This window comes from Hypanus sabinus, chromosome 12, assembly GCF_030144855.1.
Source record: "Hypanus sabinus isolate sHypSab1 chromosome 12, sHypSab1.hap1, whole genome shotgun sequence".
Taxonomy (NCBI): Eukaryota; Metazoa; Chordata; class Chondrichthyes; order Myliobatiformes; family Dasyatidae; genus Hypanus; species Hypanus sabinus.
This window is the reverse complement of record NC_082717.1, coordinates 72,079,603-72,097,920: the sequence shown is the minus strand read 5'-3', so window position 1 is coordinate 72,097,920 and position 18,318 is coordinate 72,079,603. Positions and strand designations below refer to the sequence as shown.

Below are 18,318 nucleotides of genomic sequence, written 5' to 3'. Positions count from 1 at the left end.
GATCCAGGATCAGCCATGATGGAATGAAGAAGCAGACTTGATGGGCTGAATGGCCTAATTCTGTTCCTATGTTATATGATCTGGACTGGACAAGTTGTCCCAGTCCAATTTATAGATAGCACACTTTGCAAAAGTGTGACACTCTTCACTTTCAAGGTTTCTTTATCTCGTGTTCTCTCGCCATACTGATTTTGTTTTGTATTTGCGCAGTTTGTTGTCTTTTGCGCATCAGTTGTCTTTCATTGATTCTATTGTGTTTCTTGTACTTTTCTGTGAATGCTCGCAAGAAAGCGAATCTCATGGTTGTATATGTTGACATGCATGTTCTTTGACAATAAATGAAGTGATATATAGTGATGAGAGGAATGAATGATTAGGGTGGTAGATGGGGCCAGTTCAGCAGGCTGCTTTAGTCTAGATCTGGCTGCTTCTCCTTGGGTGTTCATGGAGTGACACTCATCCAGACTAGTGGAGAGTATTTCTGTTGTTATAGATGGTATGAAGGGACTGGGATCTCAGGAGTTGAGTCACTGCTCCCGGCCTGCGTTTGTAGCCACAGTATTTAAGGGCAGTTCTTGCTTGCTCCTACTACCTGCAAGATCAGCATTGAGAAATATCTGGCCCTGTTTATTCTCAACATTATTTACACTTGTTAGATTCTGTTCCTTGATAATTAAAAAAAAACAAAATCCCAAGAGCCAAGTCATGGCAGTTGTGAACCCCTCAGATTATGGTACAACATTAATATACCCACTTACTTTCCTCCCTTAACCAATGGCATTTTCTGGTGCTATCTACAGCCATGGCTTGTTCTTTCTTGATCATCATTTGTGTCCAGTGGAACTTCAGCCACTGCAGTGCCTGAGGTGTGTCAGCTGGTGGCGCTCACAACCCTGAGTCAGGAGGCTGAGAGTTCAAATCTCACGTTTTAGACGCGAGATTTGGTGATGCTATTGTGCAGCATTGCATGAGGCTTGCACCTTAGGAGCTGCCGTCTTTATGTCCTCTAAAATGGATGTGAAAAAGCCATGTTGTCACCTCCTGAATCTGGGCCTAATAGTTGCCCTTCAGCCCCCATCACTAAAGTAGATTATCTGACCATTACTCCTTTGCTGTTTATAAGAACTTACTGTGTGCAGTTGTACACACTGTGCACTGTGATACTGTGTTACAGTGCAACCAATTGTTGTGGGATGTTCCATCAGTGCTTTAAATGAATGCAGGGCAGTCTGACCGTACAGAATGTGAGGGTGTACATGTCACTGACAGATCTTGACACCCTCGTCTACTTTTCCTTTCCTACAGGTATCGAGCGAGTGCGGCAGCTGGGTGTGAACACCCGATACTTCAGGCAGCGCCTGCGTGAGCTGGGTTTCATCATCTATGGCAACGATGACTCCCCCGTTGTACCCCTGCTCTTGTACATGCCTGGCAAAGTAGGGTAGGATCATTCATTCCTCCCTTGGGCTTCCTGCACTGGGAACATCTTTGCTCCCTCCATTTTAATGCACAATGTAAATCCAGTTTGGACCAGTGGCAATCTTTATTCACCCGTGGTTCCTGTACAATGCCTTGTGTAAAAGTGCTGTGTAAATGCAAGTTGATATTGTTGTTGTTGCTGGTTTATCAAATAACTTGTTGTAACGGGGAACTTTATTTGCAGTGCATTTGCCAGAAGAATGCTGCAGAAGAACATTGGGGTGGTGGTGGTTGGGTTCCCTGCCACTCCCATCGTCGAATCCCGTGCTCGCTTTTGTTTATCCGCTGCCCACACACGTGAGATGCTGGACACGGTGAGTATCTCCCCGACTCTCTCACACTCTTTCCCTTCCAAGAAAACCTTTATTTCCAGAAACTTTTTGTATTTTGCATTTCCTCCTCTCATCATGGGACAAAGGGCCTGTAGTATACTCTTCTATAATTCTTATTATTGGTTAATTATTTCTTTTTATTTAGAGGTACAGCATGGTAACAGGCCCAGTGAGCCTACAAGGCCTAATTGCTCCCATTTGACTAATTAACCTACAATGATCGTCTTTGGGATTTTGGGGGAACCGGACTGCTCAGAGATGAACATATAAAGTCCTTACAGGCAGTAGCAGAAATTGAACCCTGTGTCTCTAGCCCTGTAATAGCATTACACTAACTGCTGTGCTACCCGGTGGTAGAGGTTCTGCAGAGACATAATGCTATTATGGGGCAGGTTATGCAAGACCTCTGCTCTCTGTCCCTGGCACTCACATTTTGTCAACTTGACCTCAGTTATACATGCACACATACACATACGTTCAAAATACAGTGAATTCCAGTTAATTGGGACACATCAGGACTAGTACATTTTGGACCAATTAAACGGCTGCCCCAATTAGCCTAATATTGATTTCTCCTGGTTAAAAAAAAAATTCCCTCCCACTTCCCTCTTCTTCTATTCCCCACTTTGGCCTCTCACTTCTTCTCACCTATCACCTCCGTCTGGTGCCCCTCCTCCTTCCCTTTCTCCCATGGTCCACTCTCCTCTCCTGTCAGATTTCTGCTCCTGCCCTTTACCTTTCCCACCCACCTGGCTTCACTTATCACCTTCCAGCTACTCTTCTTCCCCTCCCCCACCTTTTTATTCTGGCATCTTCCCTCCTCTTCTCCATTCCTGAAGAGGGGTTTTGACCTGAAATGTCGACTGTTTGTTCATTTCCATAGATGCTGCATGACATCTAAATATTTCATGACCAGCTTTTATAGAAGCAAGGGGAAATTCAATGAAGGGAATTGAAATATTATGGATTATTTAGTATGTATGTGTAAATCCGCAATTTTTCCTCGTTTCTATCCGCATCCAAGGGAGACGATGGCAGTGAACATGTTGTGTGACATAATCTGCTCTATTCTGCCATATCTACAATCCCTTTATAAATACCTAGTTTGTCCTGTAAACAATGCCAAAACGCAAATTATAACCATGTCTTCTGTTGTATTTCACACAGTTATATCCCTGGGTTTCTCCAATTATGGCTTCTTGATCATATCCAAATTTATTTGCTCCATTAAAAGTTGGGCTGACAATACATCCCCACCTCAGGGATTCATGGTTTTTTTGCCCATTGAAGATGCTGCTCAAACCTTGTGATTGGCTGCCACAAGGGGGAGCAGTGTTGAGTAATGAGGCCTCACAGCTTCAGCAATCCAGGTTTGTTCCTGATCTCAGGTGCTGCTCGTGTGACAGTCGCACATTCTCTCTGTAGCTGCAGGGGTTTACCAGAGGAGCTCCGATTCTCTCCCACTAACGTGAATTGCAGCCGATTAGCCCAGCAGAAAGATCAAATCTGGAGGGGGAATGTGGGAAGAAATGGGATAGTGAGCTGTGAGTGGACGTTTGAAGGTCGGTACAGACTCGATGGGCTGAAGGGCCTGACAGGAAGTGGCCTGGTTGAGGGAAGTGCCTGGTGTGAAAAGTGCTAGTCTTTAGCTCGTCTTCGGCGAGGATGCTGAGGGAAGAGACTACACCAGGCACAATTGGAGAGGGTGAAGACATAACTGCTAAGCTTATTCAGTGTGCTACGTGCATGATGCGGGAGGTCAGGGACACTGATGGTGCCCCTGGCTGCTACAGCTGTGGAAAGTGTGTCCAGGTTCAGCTTCTGAAGGAGCATGTTGCAGCGCTGAAGAAAGAACTGGATGACCTCAGGTTTATCCGCGAAAACGAGAGTTTCCTGGACAGGACCTACAGTGAGGTCGTTACACCGAGGATGCTGGAAGAGAGAAAGGGGGTGACGATGAGGAAGGAAAGGATGCTGGAAGTACAGGAGACCCCAGGGGATGTACCTCTCGTAAACAGGTTCACCCTCTTGGAAGCTGTCAGGACAGAAGATACTGCCAGTCTGAGAGGCAGACAGGTCTGCGAGCCGAAAATTGGTGCAGAAGCAGAGCCAAGGAGTCAGACATCAGGCAGAGCCGTGGTAGTAGGGGACTCCATAGTAAGAGGTACGGAAAGGGATTTCTGTGGCAACAGGCGAGATTTAAGGATGGTGTGTTGCCTCCCTGGTGCTAGGATCCAGGACATCATGGACCGATTGCAGGGAATCCTCAAGGGTGAAGGTGAACAGCCGGAAGTGGTAGTGCATGTTGACACAAATGAGATCGGGAAGAAGAGGAAGGACATTCTGCAGCGGGACTTCAAAGAACTCAGAAGAAGGCTGAAAAGCAGGACTTCCAGGGTGGTTATCTCTGGTTTGCTTCTAGTTCCTTGTGCTGGAGAGGGCAGGAACAGGGAGATAATGGATCTGAATGTGTGGCTGAGGAACTGGTGCAGGAAGCAAGGATTTACATTCTTGGACCACTGGGATCTGTTTTGGGGTAGCGATGAATTGTACAAAAGGAACGGGTTGCACCTTAATAGACGGGGGACCAGCATTCTGGCAGACAGGTTTGCCACTGCAGCATGGATGTGTTTAAACTAAGTAATGGGGGGGAGGGGATGAACTGGAAATATAAGGATGGAGTTAAAGGAAAAGTGAAAATAAGAAAAGTTAAAAAGGACAACAGAATCAATGGAATAGAAAGCTCAAGAAGAGATCATACAGAATGGCCAAGTGAAATAGGAATTGATATGAAAGGAGAGGGGCGTAACGAATTAAAAGTATTATATATGAATGCATGAAGTATAAGGAATAAAGTAGATGAGCTTGAGACTCAGTTGGAAATTGGCAAGTACGATGTTGTGGGAATAACAGAGACATGGCTTCAAGTGGACATTGCCTGGGAAATGAATATTCAAGGATATACATCTTATCGAAAAGACAGACTGACTGGAGGAGGGGGTGGGGTGTTGCATTCATATATAATACTTTTAATTCGTTATGCCCCTCTCCTTTCATATCAATTCCTATTTCACTTGGCCATTCTGTATGATCTCTTCTTGAGCTTTCTATTCCATTGATTCAGTCCCTTGCAAGGGGGAACATAGAATCAGGGGATGTAGAGTCAGTATGGATAGAACTGAGAAATTCTAAGGGTAGAAAGACCCTAACGGGAGTTATCTACAGACCCCCAAACAGCAATCTGGATGTAGGGTGTAAGTTGAATGAAGAGTTAAAATTGGCATGTCACAAAGGTAATGATACAGTTGTCATGGGGGATTTCAATATGCAGGTAGACTGGGAGAATCAGAATGGTACTGGACCCCAAGAAAGAGAGTTTGTGGAGTGCCTCCGAGATGGATTCTTAGAACAGCTTGTACTGGAGCCTAGCAGGGAGAAGGCAATTCTAGATTTAGTGTTGTGCAATGAACCGGATTTGATCAGGGACCTGGAGGTAAAGGAACCATTAAGAGGTAGTGACCATAATATGATATGTTTTAACCTACAATTTGAGAAGGAGAAGGGAAAATCGGATGTGTCAGTATTACAGTTGAACAAAGGGAACTGTGGAGCTATGAGGGAGGAGCTGGCCAAAATTCAATGGAACAATACCCTAGCAGAGAAGACAGTGGAACAACAATGGCAGGTATTTCTGGAAATAATGCAGAAGGTGCAGGATCGGTTCATTCCAAAGAGGAAGAAAGATCCTAAGGGGAGTAAGGGGCAGCCTTGGCTGATGAGGGAAGTAAAGGGCAGTATAAAAATAAAAGAGAAGTATAACATAGCAAAGATGAGTGGGAAACCAGAGGACTGGGAAGCTTTTAAAGAGCAACAGAAGATAACAAAAAAGGCAATACGCCAAGAAAAAATGAGGTATGAAGGTAAGCTAGCCAAGAATATAAAGGAGGATAGTAAAAGCTTCTTTAGGTATGTGAATAGCAAATAGTTAAGACCAAAATTGGGCATTGAAGACAGAAACGGGTGAATTTATTATGGGGAACAAGGAAATGGCAGAGGAGTTGAACAGGTACTTTGGATCTGTGTTCACTAGGGAAGACACAAACAATCTCCCAGATGTATTAGTGGCCAAAGGAACTAGGGTTAAGGATGAACTGAAGGAAATTTATATTAGGTAAGAAATGGTGTTGGATAGACTGTTGAGTCTGAAAGCTGATAAGTCCCCGGGACCTGATGATCTACATCCCAGGGTACTTAAAGAGATGGCACTAGAAATCGTGGACACATTAGTAATCATTTTCCAATGTTCTATAGATTCAGGAACAGTTCCTGCTGATTGGAGGGTGGCTAATGTTGTTGCATTTTTCAAGAAAGGAGGGAGAGAGAAAACAGGGAATTATAGATCAGTTAGCCTAACGTCAGTTAGGTCCAAGAAAGATGCTGGAGTCAATTATAAAAGAGGAAATTATGACACATTTGGATAGCAGTAGAAGGATCAGTCCGAGTCAGCATGGATTTATGAAGGGAAAATCATGCTTGACTAATCTTCTGGAGTTTTTTAAGGATGTAACTATGAAAATGGACGAGGGAGATCCAGTGGATGTAGTGTACCTGGACTTCCAGAAAGCTTTTGATAAAGTCCCACATAGGAGATTAGTGGGCAAAATTAGGGCACATGGTATTGGGGGCAAAGTACTGACATGGATTGAAAATTGGCTGGCTGACAGGAAACAATGGGTAGCGATTAACGGGTCCTTTTCGGAATGGCAGGCTGTGACCAGTGGGGTACCGCAAGGTTCGGTGCTGGGACTGCAGCTGTTTACAATATACATTAATGATTTAGATGAAGGGATTAAAAGTAACATTAGCAAATTTGCTGATGACACAAAGCTGAGTGGCAGTGTGAAATGTCAGGAGGATGTTATGAGAATGCAGGGTGACTTGGACAGGTTGGGTGAGTGGGCAAATATATGGCAAATGCAGTTTAATGTGGATAAATGTGAGGTTATCCACTTTGGTGGCAAGAACAGGAAGGCAGATTACTATCTAAATGGAGTCAAGTCAGGAAAAGGGGAAGTACAACGAGATCTAGGTGTTCTTGTACATCAATGAAAGCAAGCATACAGGTACAGCAGGAGTGAAGAAAGCTAATGGCATACTGGCCTTTATAACAAGAGGAATTGAGTATAGGAGTAAGGTCCTTCTGCAGCTGTACAGGGCCCTGGTGAGACCCCACCTGGAGTATTATGAGCAGTTTTGGCCTCCAAATTTGAGGAAGGACATTCTTGCTATTGAGGAAGTGCAGCATAGGAATTCCCGGAATGGCGGGACTGTCATATGTTGAAAGATTGGAGCAACTGGGCTTGTATACACTGGAATTTAGAAGGATGAGGGGGGATCTGATTGAAACATATAAGATTATTAAGGGATTGGACACACTGGAGGCAGGAAGCATGTTCCTGCTGATGGGTGAGTCCAGAACTAGAGGCCACAGTCTAAGAATAAGGGGTAGGCCATTTAGAACAGAGATGCGGAAAAACTTTTTCACCCAGAGAGTGGTGGATATGTGGAATGCTGTGCCCCAGAAGGCAGTGGAGGCCAAGTCTCTGGATGCATTCAAGAGAGAGTTAGATAGAGCTTTTATAGATAGTGGGGTCAAGGGATATGGGGAGAGTGCAGGTACAGGGTACTGATTGTGTATGATCAACCATGATCACAGTGAATGGTGGTGCTGGCTAGAAGGGCCGAATGGCCTACTCCTGCACCTACTATCTATTGTCTATTAATGCACTGTATGACTGTGCTCATGGCTGGGTAGCTGTCAAATTGTGTTTGATGATAATCCCGTGAAGCTTCTTGGGTCATTTTACAGTGTTATGAGCACAGTGTAAAGGTTAATTATGAGATCCAGTTGTAAAACTATTAAAATTATGCTTAGATTTTAGTGAAGACTAATTTCCAGACTTGATGAGCTTCACATTTTACTGAGGATCTCACCTTTGACTTTTGATCCAGTTTATCTGTAGTAGATGGAATTGTGGGCACAGCACTTGTTGCAGTGCACTAGGCTAAACTGGATAATGTTCCCTGGGTACAAGAGTGAAAGTTAATTGTAGACCTGGTCACCTGGTCTCTGCACCCCCTTGATACCTGATTTGCTGACAGATAGAAGTGGACCTCTTGCTGGGATGATTACAGCTGTAGTTCTCATCCTGAAAGTTAAACTTCACAGCAGGAGTTTTTTTTAAATTAGGAGCTGCTTTGAAGAGAAAGCTGAACAAACCAAGAAAGAAACAAACAAGTACTCTTGACAGGGTGAGGAGGAAATTTGTGTGGCATGTAAATACCAGCATAGATCTGTTGGGCTGAATGGCCTTTCAATGTGCTGTTACCTTTCAAGCCACTCTACAGGAGGAAATGTTTATTACATACCTGTTGTTTCACTGTTCATTAAGTTCAGCTGTTAACAGGTATACTATTAATGGCCAGCTACTGGGCTAACTATTTAAAGGCTACTTAAAAACAGAATGATTATCACAAATGAATTCCACTGTATTGTAGGTGTTGGATGTCCTTGATGAAATGGGTAACTACCTGCAATTCAAATACTCCAGACGGACACCTTCCATTCGACCTGAACTCTATGACGAGTCCAACTTTGAGCTGGAAGACTAAGCCCCCACTCCAGAGCACAGAGTGAGAGCTATGTGGTGAATTGCAGATACACAGCTCTTTGTTCCCACTAAGGGATACAACATGCACATCTCCCCTTTAACAAGCACGGATTAGAGGGCAGAAAAGGGAAGATGAGGAGTCAGCATTGGCATCATAAACTTTTCGAGCGTACCAAGCAAGGGCATGGTGAAACATTGGACTATCCTCTTGTATAAGGTGTTGGGATCGTGGGGAAGAGGGGAGAGGGCCTGGGTGGTCGGGTAAGGTGGGGAGGAGTTCAGGCAACCACATTGGTGAGATCTCTGAAAATCTCGTTTGACGTCCTGCAGCTGTTCTTTCTGCGGATGTTTTCGTTTCAATCACCCTTTTTGCCTTTCTGGAGTTTTTTTTAAATATATTAAAAAAAAATATACAGTTGCTGTTACTCCAAGCAAGCATTTAAAATGTATATCTTTGTCTGTGATTATTGCAATAAATATTCATTCGTAAGTTAGCCAAATGTTATACTCAAGACAATATCAGGTGGGGTTTATGTTGGATTTCAAATCATATGCACTAGGATCTTTAGGCTGATCCGAGTTCAGTCTGTAGAGTGGGGACAAGGTTGATGGGGGAGTTGTTGCCAAAGATGAATTATCTAATCATATAAAATTTTGTTGAAATGTTAATGAAGAAAATTATATATGTAAATACAGAAATTATAATTTTTGTAAACCTTTTCTGGAGCTGCTTTTGAGACTCCTTTAAGATATTGTCCTTGAATGTTTAGGTGCTTATTTGGTATGTTAGTGTTCCAAAAGTGTGGTTTATGTAATTTTTAAAAATGTGAAATTCTTTCTGCCAACAGGATTGTTAATATTTATAATGAAAAATGTTTTGAGGGGAGCAGAAAGAGGGATAAATGCTGCAGCTATCTACTCAAGGTTATGACATTTTAATTTTAATAACTTCATTGTCACAGTTTTGTAATACTACCATCTTGGTTTGTGCCTGCTACATTTCCAATGCCTTCACAGTCCATTTCCAGCTGTTGGGGTGAGGACACTGCACCCTGGTCCTAGCTGTCCTCCTGACTACTGTTTCCACCTGAAGCGTTTTACGGGTAAGGCCTTGCTGGACAAAGAACTTAGGACCCTCCTGTCTTCTCAGGGAAAACCAAAGTCGGTGCTTTTAGTCCAGACACTGATTCAAAAACCCAGCCAGCAGGAATATGATTGTGGCAATATGATTGCATTCCCCTCTGATTTCCAGGATTACCCAGAACACAGGGTTGCCCAGGTATCACAACAACAACTAGGCCCTACACACGCACCAACCACTATACAGCCGGCAATGAAGGAGTTCAATAACGACAGAGAGGTTTTTTAAAGTGAAGTACATTTTCTTTACTGCAGATTTACAGTTTGTCTTTTTTTAACTAGTGTTTGCTTATTTTTTGTTTTTAAATGATCAATTTAATTCACTATTAAACCCCAGATAGTAGCTCAGTTCCTAGCACCAATTTTCAAATCAAGGTTTGTAGCTGCGTTTTTACAAAGATATAGAAGACCTTACTGAATTCAACTATAGTCAAAGGCCTTAACTCCATTGTAAAGAAGACTCAGTGTCTCTAATACACTAACTGAATGAGTGGCCCTAATTATTGCCCATTTGATTGTCTTAAAGAGTATGGAATCTGTTCTCATGGCAAAGCCTCAACTCTAATGTATTTTGTCACCAGTATCAATGCCAACGTCACCTTGCACTGTGACAGTGACTCCAACTTGCACTCTTTTTCAATTGCACTTTAAAAAGCTTGTGTTAAATTAGGAGAGGCATGATTGAAATTGCAGATTCATTAACAATTATTTGCTATTCTTTTAAAATCTCTAAGGAACATGTTTTAACACCATGCTTCTGCACCATATGGCCCTGTTAACTATAGTGACATATAAGAATTAACGGACCCTTCCTATCAAACCAAGAAGACTGGTAGTATTTATACTGAAGTCTTGTGTCACCTCTGACTTGACTCTTTGCTTTTCACTGTTTATTTTTTGCTGAACAAGTGGAAAAATTGCTCTCCAGGTACAAAAAGCCCAGGGTTTGAATGGTGTGACTCCCACTGATCAGCACCTGGAAGTGCAAATTATGTTAAGTGGTTGTTGTTTAACAGTCCTTTTACATCACAGGCTAGGAACAAACCATTCTCCCAAATGGACATTTAAATGTTAAAGCAGCTTACCTATAGTGTCAGCTGTGACTTGGTGGGGGGCCCTTTCACCTCTGAGTCAAAAGATCCCAAGTTTGAATCCCACCCCCCAAGACTGGAGTGCAAATAACCGAATTGACACTCTGTTGTATTCCTGAGGAGGCACTGCATTCTCAAAGGGACTGATTTCTGAATAAACTCTCGAATTGAAATGATCTGCCCTCACAGGTGGGCACAAAAGATCCTACGTCTGTATTTCAAGGTACATCTCTAAGCCATATTGATCAAAAATACAAATTATGAAGTCATTACTGCATTGTCTTTTGTGGGAGTGTCCCATCCACACACTGAATGTTGTGCTTCTGAAATTACAACTGACATTTCTGGAAGTATTTTGAGGCTTCCTGAGGTTTTGAACGACGGTGTGTAAATGCAGGTTGGGCTTCTCAGAATTCAGGGGAAAATAGGAAACACGTGCATGGTGTGCCCATAATTACACTCAGTGTGCATGAATTTGTTACGTCATAAAGAACTCAGTGAATACATATGGAGCACTTAGGGAACTGAGGTATGTGTGTGGCAACATTGAGAGAAGTGTGGTGGTTTCTTCCAATCACGCATTACATCCTGACACCCAAGGGAGAAAAGAATCTTCCTTGCCTATTGTTCTGACAAAAACAAGTATGTTTTAGCAACTCAGGGTCAAAGTATGCCTGTATCTGTAGAATGTCTGTGTAGCCAAAGTTATAATGCATTGTTGAAAGCTTTGGAATAGATCTAATGTGTTTTATATAATCCCCATTATTTGTACATCAGACATGGCTATTGCTGGCAAGACCAGCATTTCATTGGTCATCCCTAATGCCCTTGAGTTGATAGTGTGGGGAGCTGGTACCTTAAAACATTGAATTTCTTGTGGAATTTCCAGGTACTACATTTGCTACAATATAAGATTTAAAACAAAATACCCTCATATACCCTCATAATACCCTTCCCAATTCCTAATGGTCATGAACCAAGTTGACCAATTGGATTAAGAAAAGGACTGAACTTTTTTTTCAAGCAAATTGAGGCCAGTATTCTGGTCATTTGAAAGGCAGGGCTTCGTCGTGCAATTGACTGACTTTGAGCTTCATGATGATTTTGCTCTACTTCCCATTTTGATGAGCCCTTGTTTCTCAGCCTACCTGTACTTTAAAGAACTGTGTCTTTGGAGATGGGAGGACATATGTTAATAATCCCAGTCACTGCATATTTTCCAAGAAATAAACATTACTTACCCTGCTCAGTTTGCTGAAATAATTCAATACTTACAACTTTAATTTAATATCTTAATATCTGCACATCTGATCTCATTTATTCTCCTCTTAATCACTGAATTAGACTGGAGCTGAGCAATGTCCAGGATTTTAAACTGTAGATTGAGGGTTGATATGCATAGGTTGGTGGGAAATAGCTGCAACTTCATTTAATAGATGTAACATGAAACAAGAGCGGGCTTAGAAATTGGATTTTCAGATCTCAAAGGAGTACTCTCTTGTGTGGAAAAAATGTTTGCTGAAAATATTCTCTTTAAGGTTGCTAAACCATAATAAAACACTATAAATCCCCTTTTTAAAGACGTCATTTCCTCCTGCAGGCGTGAAATTATCATGGATAAGTTCACAGGGAAAAGAAGTTTTTTTGAATGCCTTTGTTTTCACAAAGCCAAGGAATTGTTGAGTTGAATTTAGAGCCAGTTTTTACTTTGAATGTGCCTCTCGCTGTGTGGCATTGTGAGCAAGGTGGTATGTTTTGACCATGTATGCTTGCTTGGCATGCTCACTCGTCTCATTATTCTCCTGACGAAGCAGAGTTCTCCATAGTTGAAGTCCAAAGAGTGCAGTCTCTGCAGTTACTTTTAATTTTGTAGTTTTATCCTTCATATTCTAATTGGGACATTGAATTGGTGTTCTTGGGAAGGGCACTGAGAGAAAGGATTATATTCTGCCTGCCCAAGGTGTTCAATGAGCTGGAGGCATATTAACCTAAACTATGGTATCACAACAGCTTCAGTCTACCTAAAGGCAGCATAGTCTGAGAGCTTGATTATCCAAAGTTCCCTGCATCCATCAATGGCGACTCTTCCTGCCAAAGAGCAGGGATAAAACTTTAAGGATTTGAAGAAATATGTCCCAACTTATTGTGGGAGAGTTTGTAACTGCATGGTGCAACGCTAATATTCAGTGCCTTGTATTCATCTGATTGCCTCCAGCTTCTATTTCAAGAAGGTGGGTTTTTAAGTGGTGTTGTTGAGTCAATCCTAGAGGATATCACAAGAATGAATGTGACATATACCAACGGTTTGGCACACATCTTGAATTCTCTAAGAATCCAAGCCTAAAGTCTGAATCTGCCTGAATGCTTGTTGCTAACTTAAAACTTCTGTTCACGGGTCAGGTAATTTGCATCCCTAGTTTCCGGCATGGATTTTGACAATTAGCTGTTTGTTCTACTGTTATTATATACTAGGTTTATTGGTAATACGTTTGTACATGATGAGGACTGGTAAGATTGCCCTAAGCACTTCTGCATGCACTTTTAACTTGTAATTTCTAACCAGCTCCAATGACAGGGCTTCCTTGGCTGTGCCAAGCTCTTCCACGCTTCACGATTCATTAGCCATTTGGGATTAATACTATTTTGCAGAATTAGCCTGCATTTCCAGGGCATCTCGGTGCTGTTTTGAAGGGATTGCTTGTACCTTTGAAAAAAACTTAATCCAACTATACTTCTTCAAGGAAGAGTTTTCCTACTGAATTATTTTGTGAATCTATCCTTAAAGGTCAGGATTATAAAGCAATATGTGGGCATCTAATTGCTTCCAGCTTTCAGTTGAAGTGGGATGATTGGGAAAGATGGGATTCCTGAGAGGGTAAATTCTGATGTTCAATCCACTCAGGATTACACAGCAAGAATTTACATCACGTACACCGAAGATTTGCCTTGCAATTACATGTTCAGCGTAAATGACAACTGATTACTCCTTCTGATAAACAACAATCTCTGTTCATCTGCATGCACTGACATATAGGAAACAGCACTTTAAGAGCTCTCAAAAGTAACCCTGCATGGATTCAGAATGTTGATGGCTCTGTGGGTTGTTAACAGTGACTGGTGCAGAGTGGTTTGTAAATCCGATTTATGTATACCTTCATGTACCTTGAAGTGCTATGATTAAAGATTTGTATATATATTATAAATGCATAGTATATATATGAATGCCGACTGTGTTTTAAAATATACATAATGTACAAAAATGTTTTCCCTTTTGCGAGGTCAGAATTTATATGTGTATAAATACATAAAATGAGGATTGGCATGTGTCATATCAAATGTATGGAACAAATAAAACCCTTGGCATTCCCTTAACTGGCCTCTTGTCTATGAATTCTCTTAACAGTCTCCGTAAAATTACTGCTATTAACTGGTATGTTTAGACTCTTCTTTTTTTTCTTAATGGGTCCAATTAAAATAATCACGATGTAAGGTTGACTTCTTCTGCTCCATTTAATTGCAGAGTGAAAACTAACTGGATCTCAATCCAGCTGCGATTCTGCCTTTTCTTGTGTTTATGGGAAAAAAACCTCTTGTTCTGTAGTTTAACTAGATAATAAACAAATATTAAAAGAAGTTTAAAGAACACATGATCATATTCTGTATGTAGTAAATACTTCTCCAGGACCTGATGGTCCCCATCCCAGGCTATTAAGATAAATTGATGTGGAAATCACTGAAGCATTAGTCATATTTTTCCAAAACTCTGCAGATTCATGAATTGTGCCTTTTGGATTGGAAATTTTCCAGTCTTGTCTAGAATCATAGAATTGTTTTGGCATAGGAGGCAGATGGAGCCTGTTGCCAGCACTTTATGGCACAATCTTGTCAGACCTATTTCCCTGCTCGTTTTCTGTAAACTCTGCAATTATTATCATTCAAGCAGCCTTCAAATCCCCTTTGAAAGACCCTATTGACTTTGCCTCCACCAAACCTTTCAAGCAGTGAATTTCTGCTTTAACTAATCTGCTGGAGGAACTGAGTATGCTGGGCAGCATATGCGGGAAGAAAGAAAATAATCAATGTGTTGAAGTGCTGCATCAGGACCCGAAACATTGGCAATTCCTTTCCTTCCAAAGATATGCCTGTTCCACTGAGTTCCTCCAACAGATTATTTGTTGCTACCAATCCCAGCATCTGTAGTCTCTTGTGCCTGCTTTAAATAAGTTTTATGCTCATGTTCCCTTTGTAATTTATCTTCAAAACTTTATATCTGTGACATTCCATCATTGAGCCAATTACTAATGGGTCTCTGTTTACCCATCTAAATCTGTCATCAAAAGCTTCAATCTCCTGTCCTCCAAAGGGAATAACCCCAGCTCCAGTCACAACTTATAGCTGAAGTCACTCTTCTAGAACCATTCTAGATACTTGATAAGGGGTGGGGAGATAAATCACATAATTGCAGGGGTGCCAATATAATGTCAGTTATGTTACTTGAATCTATCATTGAAGATTGAACAAAGGTGAATACCATCTAACTAAAGGGAGCTGGCATAGATCTGTGACAGACAATTGGATCTGTTTAACTGAATAGTTAGACAAACTCACCTAACCTTGTGTGTGTTATCTATGAAATTACGGCATTTGAAATTGTTTTCTGCAGAAGGATTATCAGCAAAGATTAAGATGCGTAGATCTAGTGGTAATGTCATAAAGGGTTGCAAGGTAGGAGAGAGAAAAAAAAAGTGTATTGTGTGACTAACAGGATATGGTCCCCTAAAGTTCATTAGAGAATGTTAGCTTGTCAGCATGTACATTGAGGTACATGAGAAATAACAGGTATCTCCAAGTTTTCAGAGGCAATGCAGACGGTGTAGGTAGGGTAGTGAATTGGAAGGAACGTGTTCAGATGTGAAGAAGCATAAGAAGGTCCAGTCTGAATCCAAGAAGTAACAAGAATTCTCTGTAGGAAGACTTCCCTGTTCATGTGTGCAGGTGTAAAGAAAGCAATGTGAAAAGATTACATTTATTTCAAAGGGATTGGAAATACAGAAGTCCAAAGGAAATGCTTGTCATCTGGTTGTGCTTGTTCAATTTTAGGCCTTGCGCCTTAGGGAAAAATACAATGGTCTTGGAAAGAAAAGGGTTGTAGATTCCCCGGAAAGGTACCAGCTCTTAAATGCTTAAAATAAACAAATTTATTTGAATTTAGATGTTTCAGAGATGATCTATATAAAATCTTTAAATTAATTTGGGGGATTTAATAGAGTGGATGCCAAGAAACAATTTCCTCTAAAGAGAGAATCAGGACAAGATGATGTGATGGTGAAATTGGAACTTGAGCCATTCAGCGATGAATTAGGAAGCATAAATGGTGGTGGAAACCTGGATTTGATTCCTATAAGAAGTTGTGATTGTGGGGTCAGCAGTTAGGTAAGGGATATGGAAGAAATGCACATAATCGAGTTGATGTATTTATCAGCCATGACCTAGTAAATAGCTTGAGAAGCTAACTACTCCTTTTCCTGTATGTGTTTTTACTTAGAATCATATTTCGAGGCATTGACAAGTAGTGTTAGTCTTGCTATTGTTCTCGGCTTTCTCCCTTTGCCTTTCTCCTCCCTAAGTGACTTGGCGTGTGTGGGTCTAGACAGCAGTGGCAGGGTTTTCAATCATGCGGCCATCACAAGACACAATCATGTCCTTTACTAATATGGGCACACTGTACTTTCAAGCGTAAGTTACTAGATAACAAGTGGTATCCACAATGCTGGCTGTTGAATTTCACTTGTAAACCCCAATTTCCCAAAAGAAGCTGCCATTGTTGGGTCAGTAGCTAAGTTATCACATTCTCATTGCCTAGTTCACCCTGAAGACAATAGACAATAGGTTCAGGAGTAGGCCATTCAGCCCTTTGAGTCAGCACCACCATTCACTGTGATCATGGCTGATCATCAACAATCAGTACCCCGTTCCTGCCTTCTCCCCATATCTCTATTACCCACATTAAACTCTGCTATCTTTAAGAGCTCTATCTAACCCTTTCTAGAAAGCATCTAGAGAATTGGCCTCCACTGCCTTCTGAGGCAGAGCATTCCATAGATCCACAACTCTCTGGGTGAAAAAGTTTTTCCTCAACTCCATTCTAAGTGGCCTACCCCTTATTCTTAAACTGTGGCCTCTGGTTCTGGACTCCCCCAACATCAGGAACATAATTCCTGCCTCCAGTGTGTCCAATCCCTTAATAGTCTTCTATGTTTCAATCAGATCCCCTCTCATCCTTCTAAATTCCAGTGTGTACAAACCCAGTCACTCCAATCTTTCAACATATGACAGTCCCACCATCCCAGGAATTAACCTCGTGAACCTACGCTGCACTCCCTCAATAGCAAGAATGTCCTTCCTCAAATTTGGATTCCAAAACTGCACACAATACTCCAGGTGGAGTCTCACCAGGGCCCTGTACAGCTGCAGAAGGACCTTTTTGCTCCTATATTCAATTCCCCTTGTCATGAAGGCAAACACGCCATTCTTCACTGCCTGCTGTACCTGCATGCTTACTTTCAGTGACTGATGAATGAGGACACCTCAATCTTCTTGTACTTCCCCCTTCCCTAACTTGACAACATTCAGATAGTAGTCTGCCTTTCTGTTCTTGCCACCAAGGTGGATAACCTCACATTTATCCACATTAAACTGCAACTGCTCACTCACCCGACCTGTCCAAGTCACTCTGCATTCTCCTAACATCCTCCTCATATTTCACACTGCCACCCAGCTTTATGTCATCTGCAAATTTGTAACGTTACTTATAATCCCTTCATCTAAATCATTAATGTATATTGTAAATAGCTGTGGTCCCAGCACCGAGCCTTGCGGTACCCCACTAGTCACTGCCTGCCATTCTGAAAAGGACCTGTTAATCCCTACTCTTTGTTTCCTGTCTGCCAACCAATTTTTTATTCATGTCTGTACCCTACCCCCAATACCAAGTGCTCTAATTTTGCCCACTAATCTCCTATGTGGGACCTTATCAAAAGCTTTCTGAAAGTCCAGGTACACTACATCCACTAGCTCTCCCTTGTCCATTTTCATAGTTACATCCTGAAAAAATTCCAGAAGATTAGTCAATGATGATTTCCCCTTCATAAATCCATGCTGACTTGGACCGATCCTGTTACTGCTATCCAAATGTGCTGCTATTTCATCTTTTATAATTGACTCCAGCATCTTCCCATTACTGATTTCAGGCTAACTGGTCTATAGTTCCCTGTTTTCTCTCTCCCTCCTTTCTTAAAGGTGGGATAGCACTAGCTACCCTCCAATTCTCAGGAACTGATCCTAAATCTATAGAACATTGGAAAATGATTACCAATGCATTCACAATTTCTAGAGCCATCTCCTTAAGTACCCTGGAATGCAGACCATCAGGCCCTAGGGATTTATCAGCCTTCAGTCCCATCAGTCTACCCAACACCATTTTCTGCCTAATGTGAGTTTCCTTCAGTTCCTCCGTTACCCTAGGTCCTCTGGCCACTATTACATCTGGGGGATTGTCTGTGTCTTCCCTAGTGAAGATAAATCCAAAGTACCTGTTCAACTTCT

General features: G+C 41.7%; 1 protein-coding gene across 1 annotated transcript in view; it reads left to right on the top strand.

Annotated features, from left to right (window-relative positions):
• Window positions 1-14,089, top strand: part of sptlc3 (serine palmitoyltransferase, long chain base subunit 3) — a 146,706-nt gene extending 132,617 nt beyond the window's left edge. The window contains exons 10-12 of the mRNA XM_059986208.1: window positions 1,306-1,441; window positions 1,664-1,793; window positions 8,370-14,089. Of these exons, the coding sequence (XP_059842191.1) occupies window positions 1,306-1,441; window positions 1,664-1,793; window positions 8,370-8,483 (380 nt within the window). The 3' untranslated portion in view covers window positions 8,484-14,089. The remainder of the gene's footprint in view (window positions 1-1,305; window positions 1,442-1,663; window positions 1,794-8,369) is intronic.
• The last annotated feature ends 4,229 nt before the right edge of the window (window positions 14,090-18,318 follow it).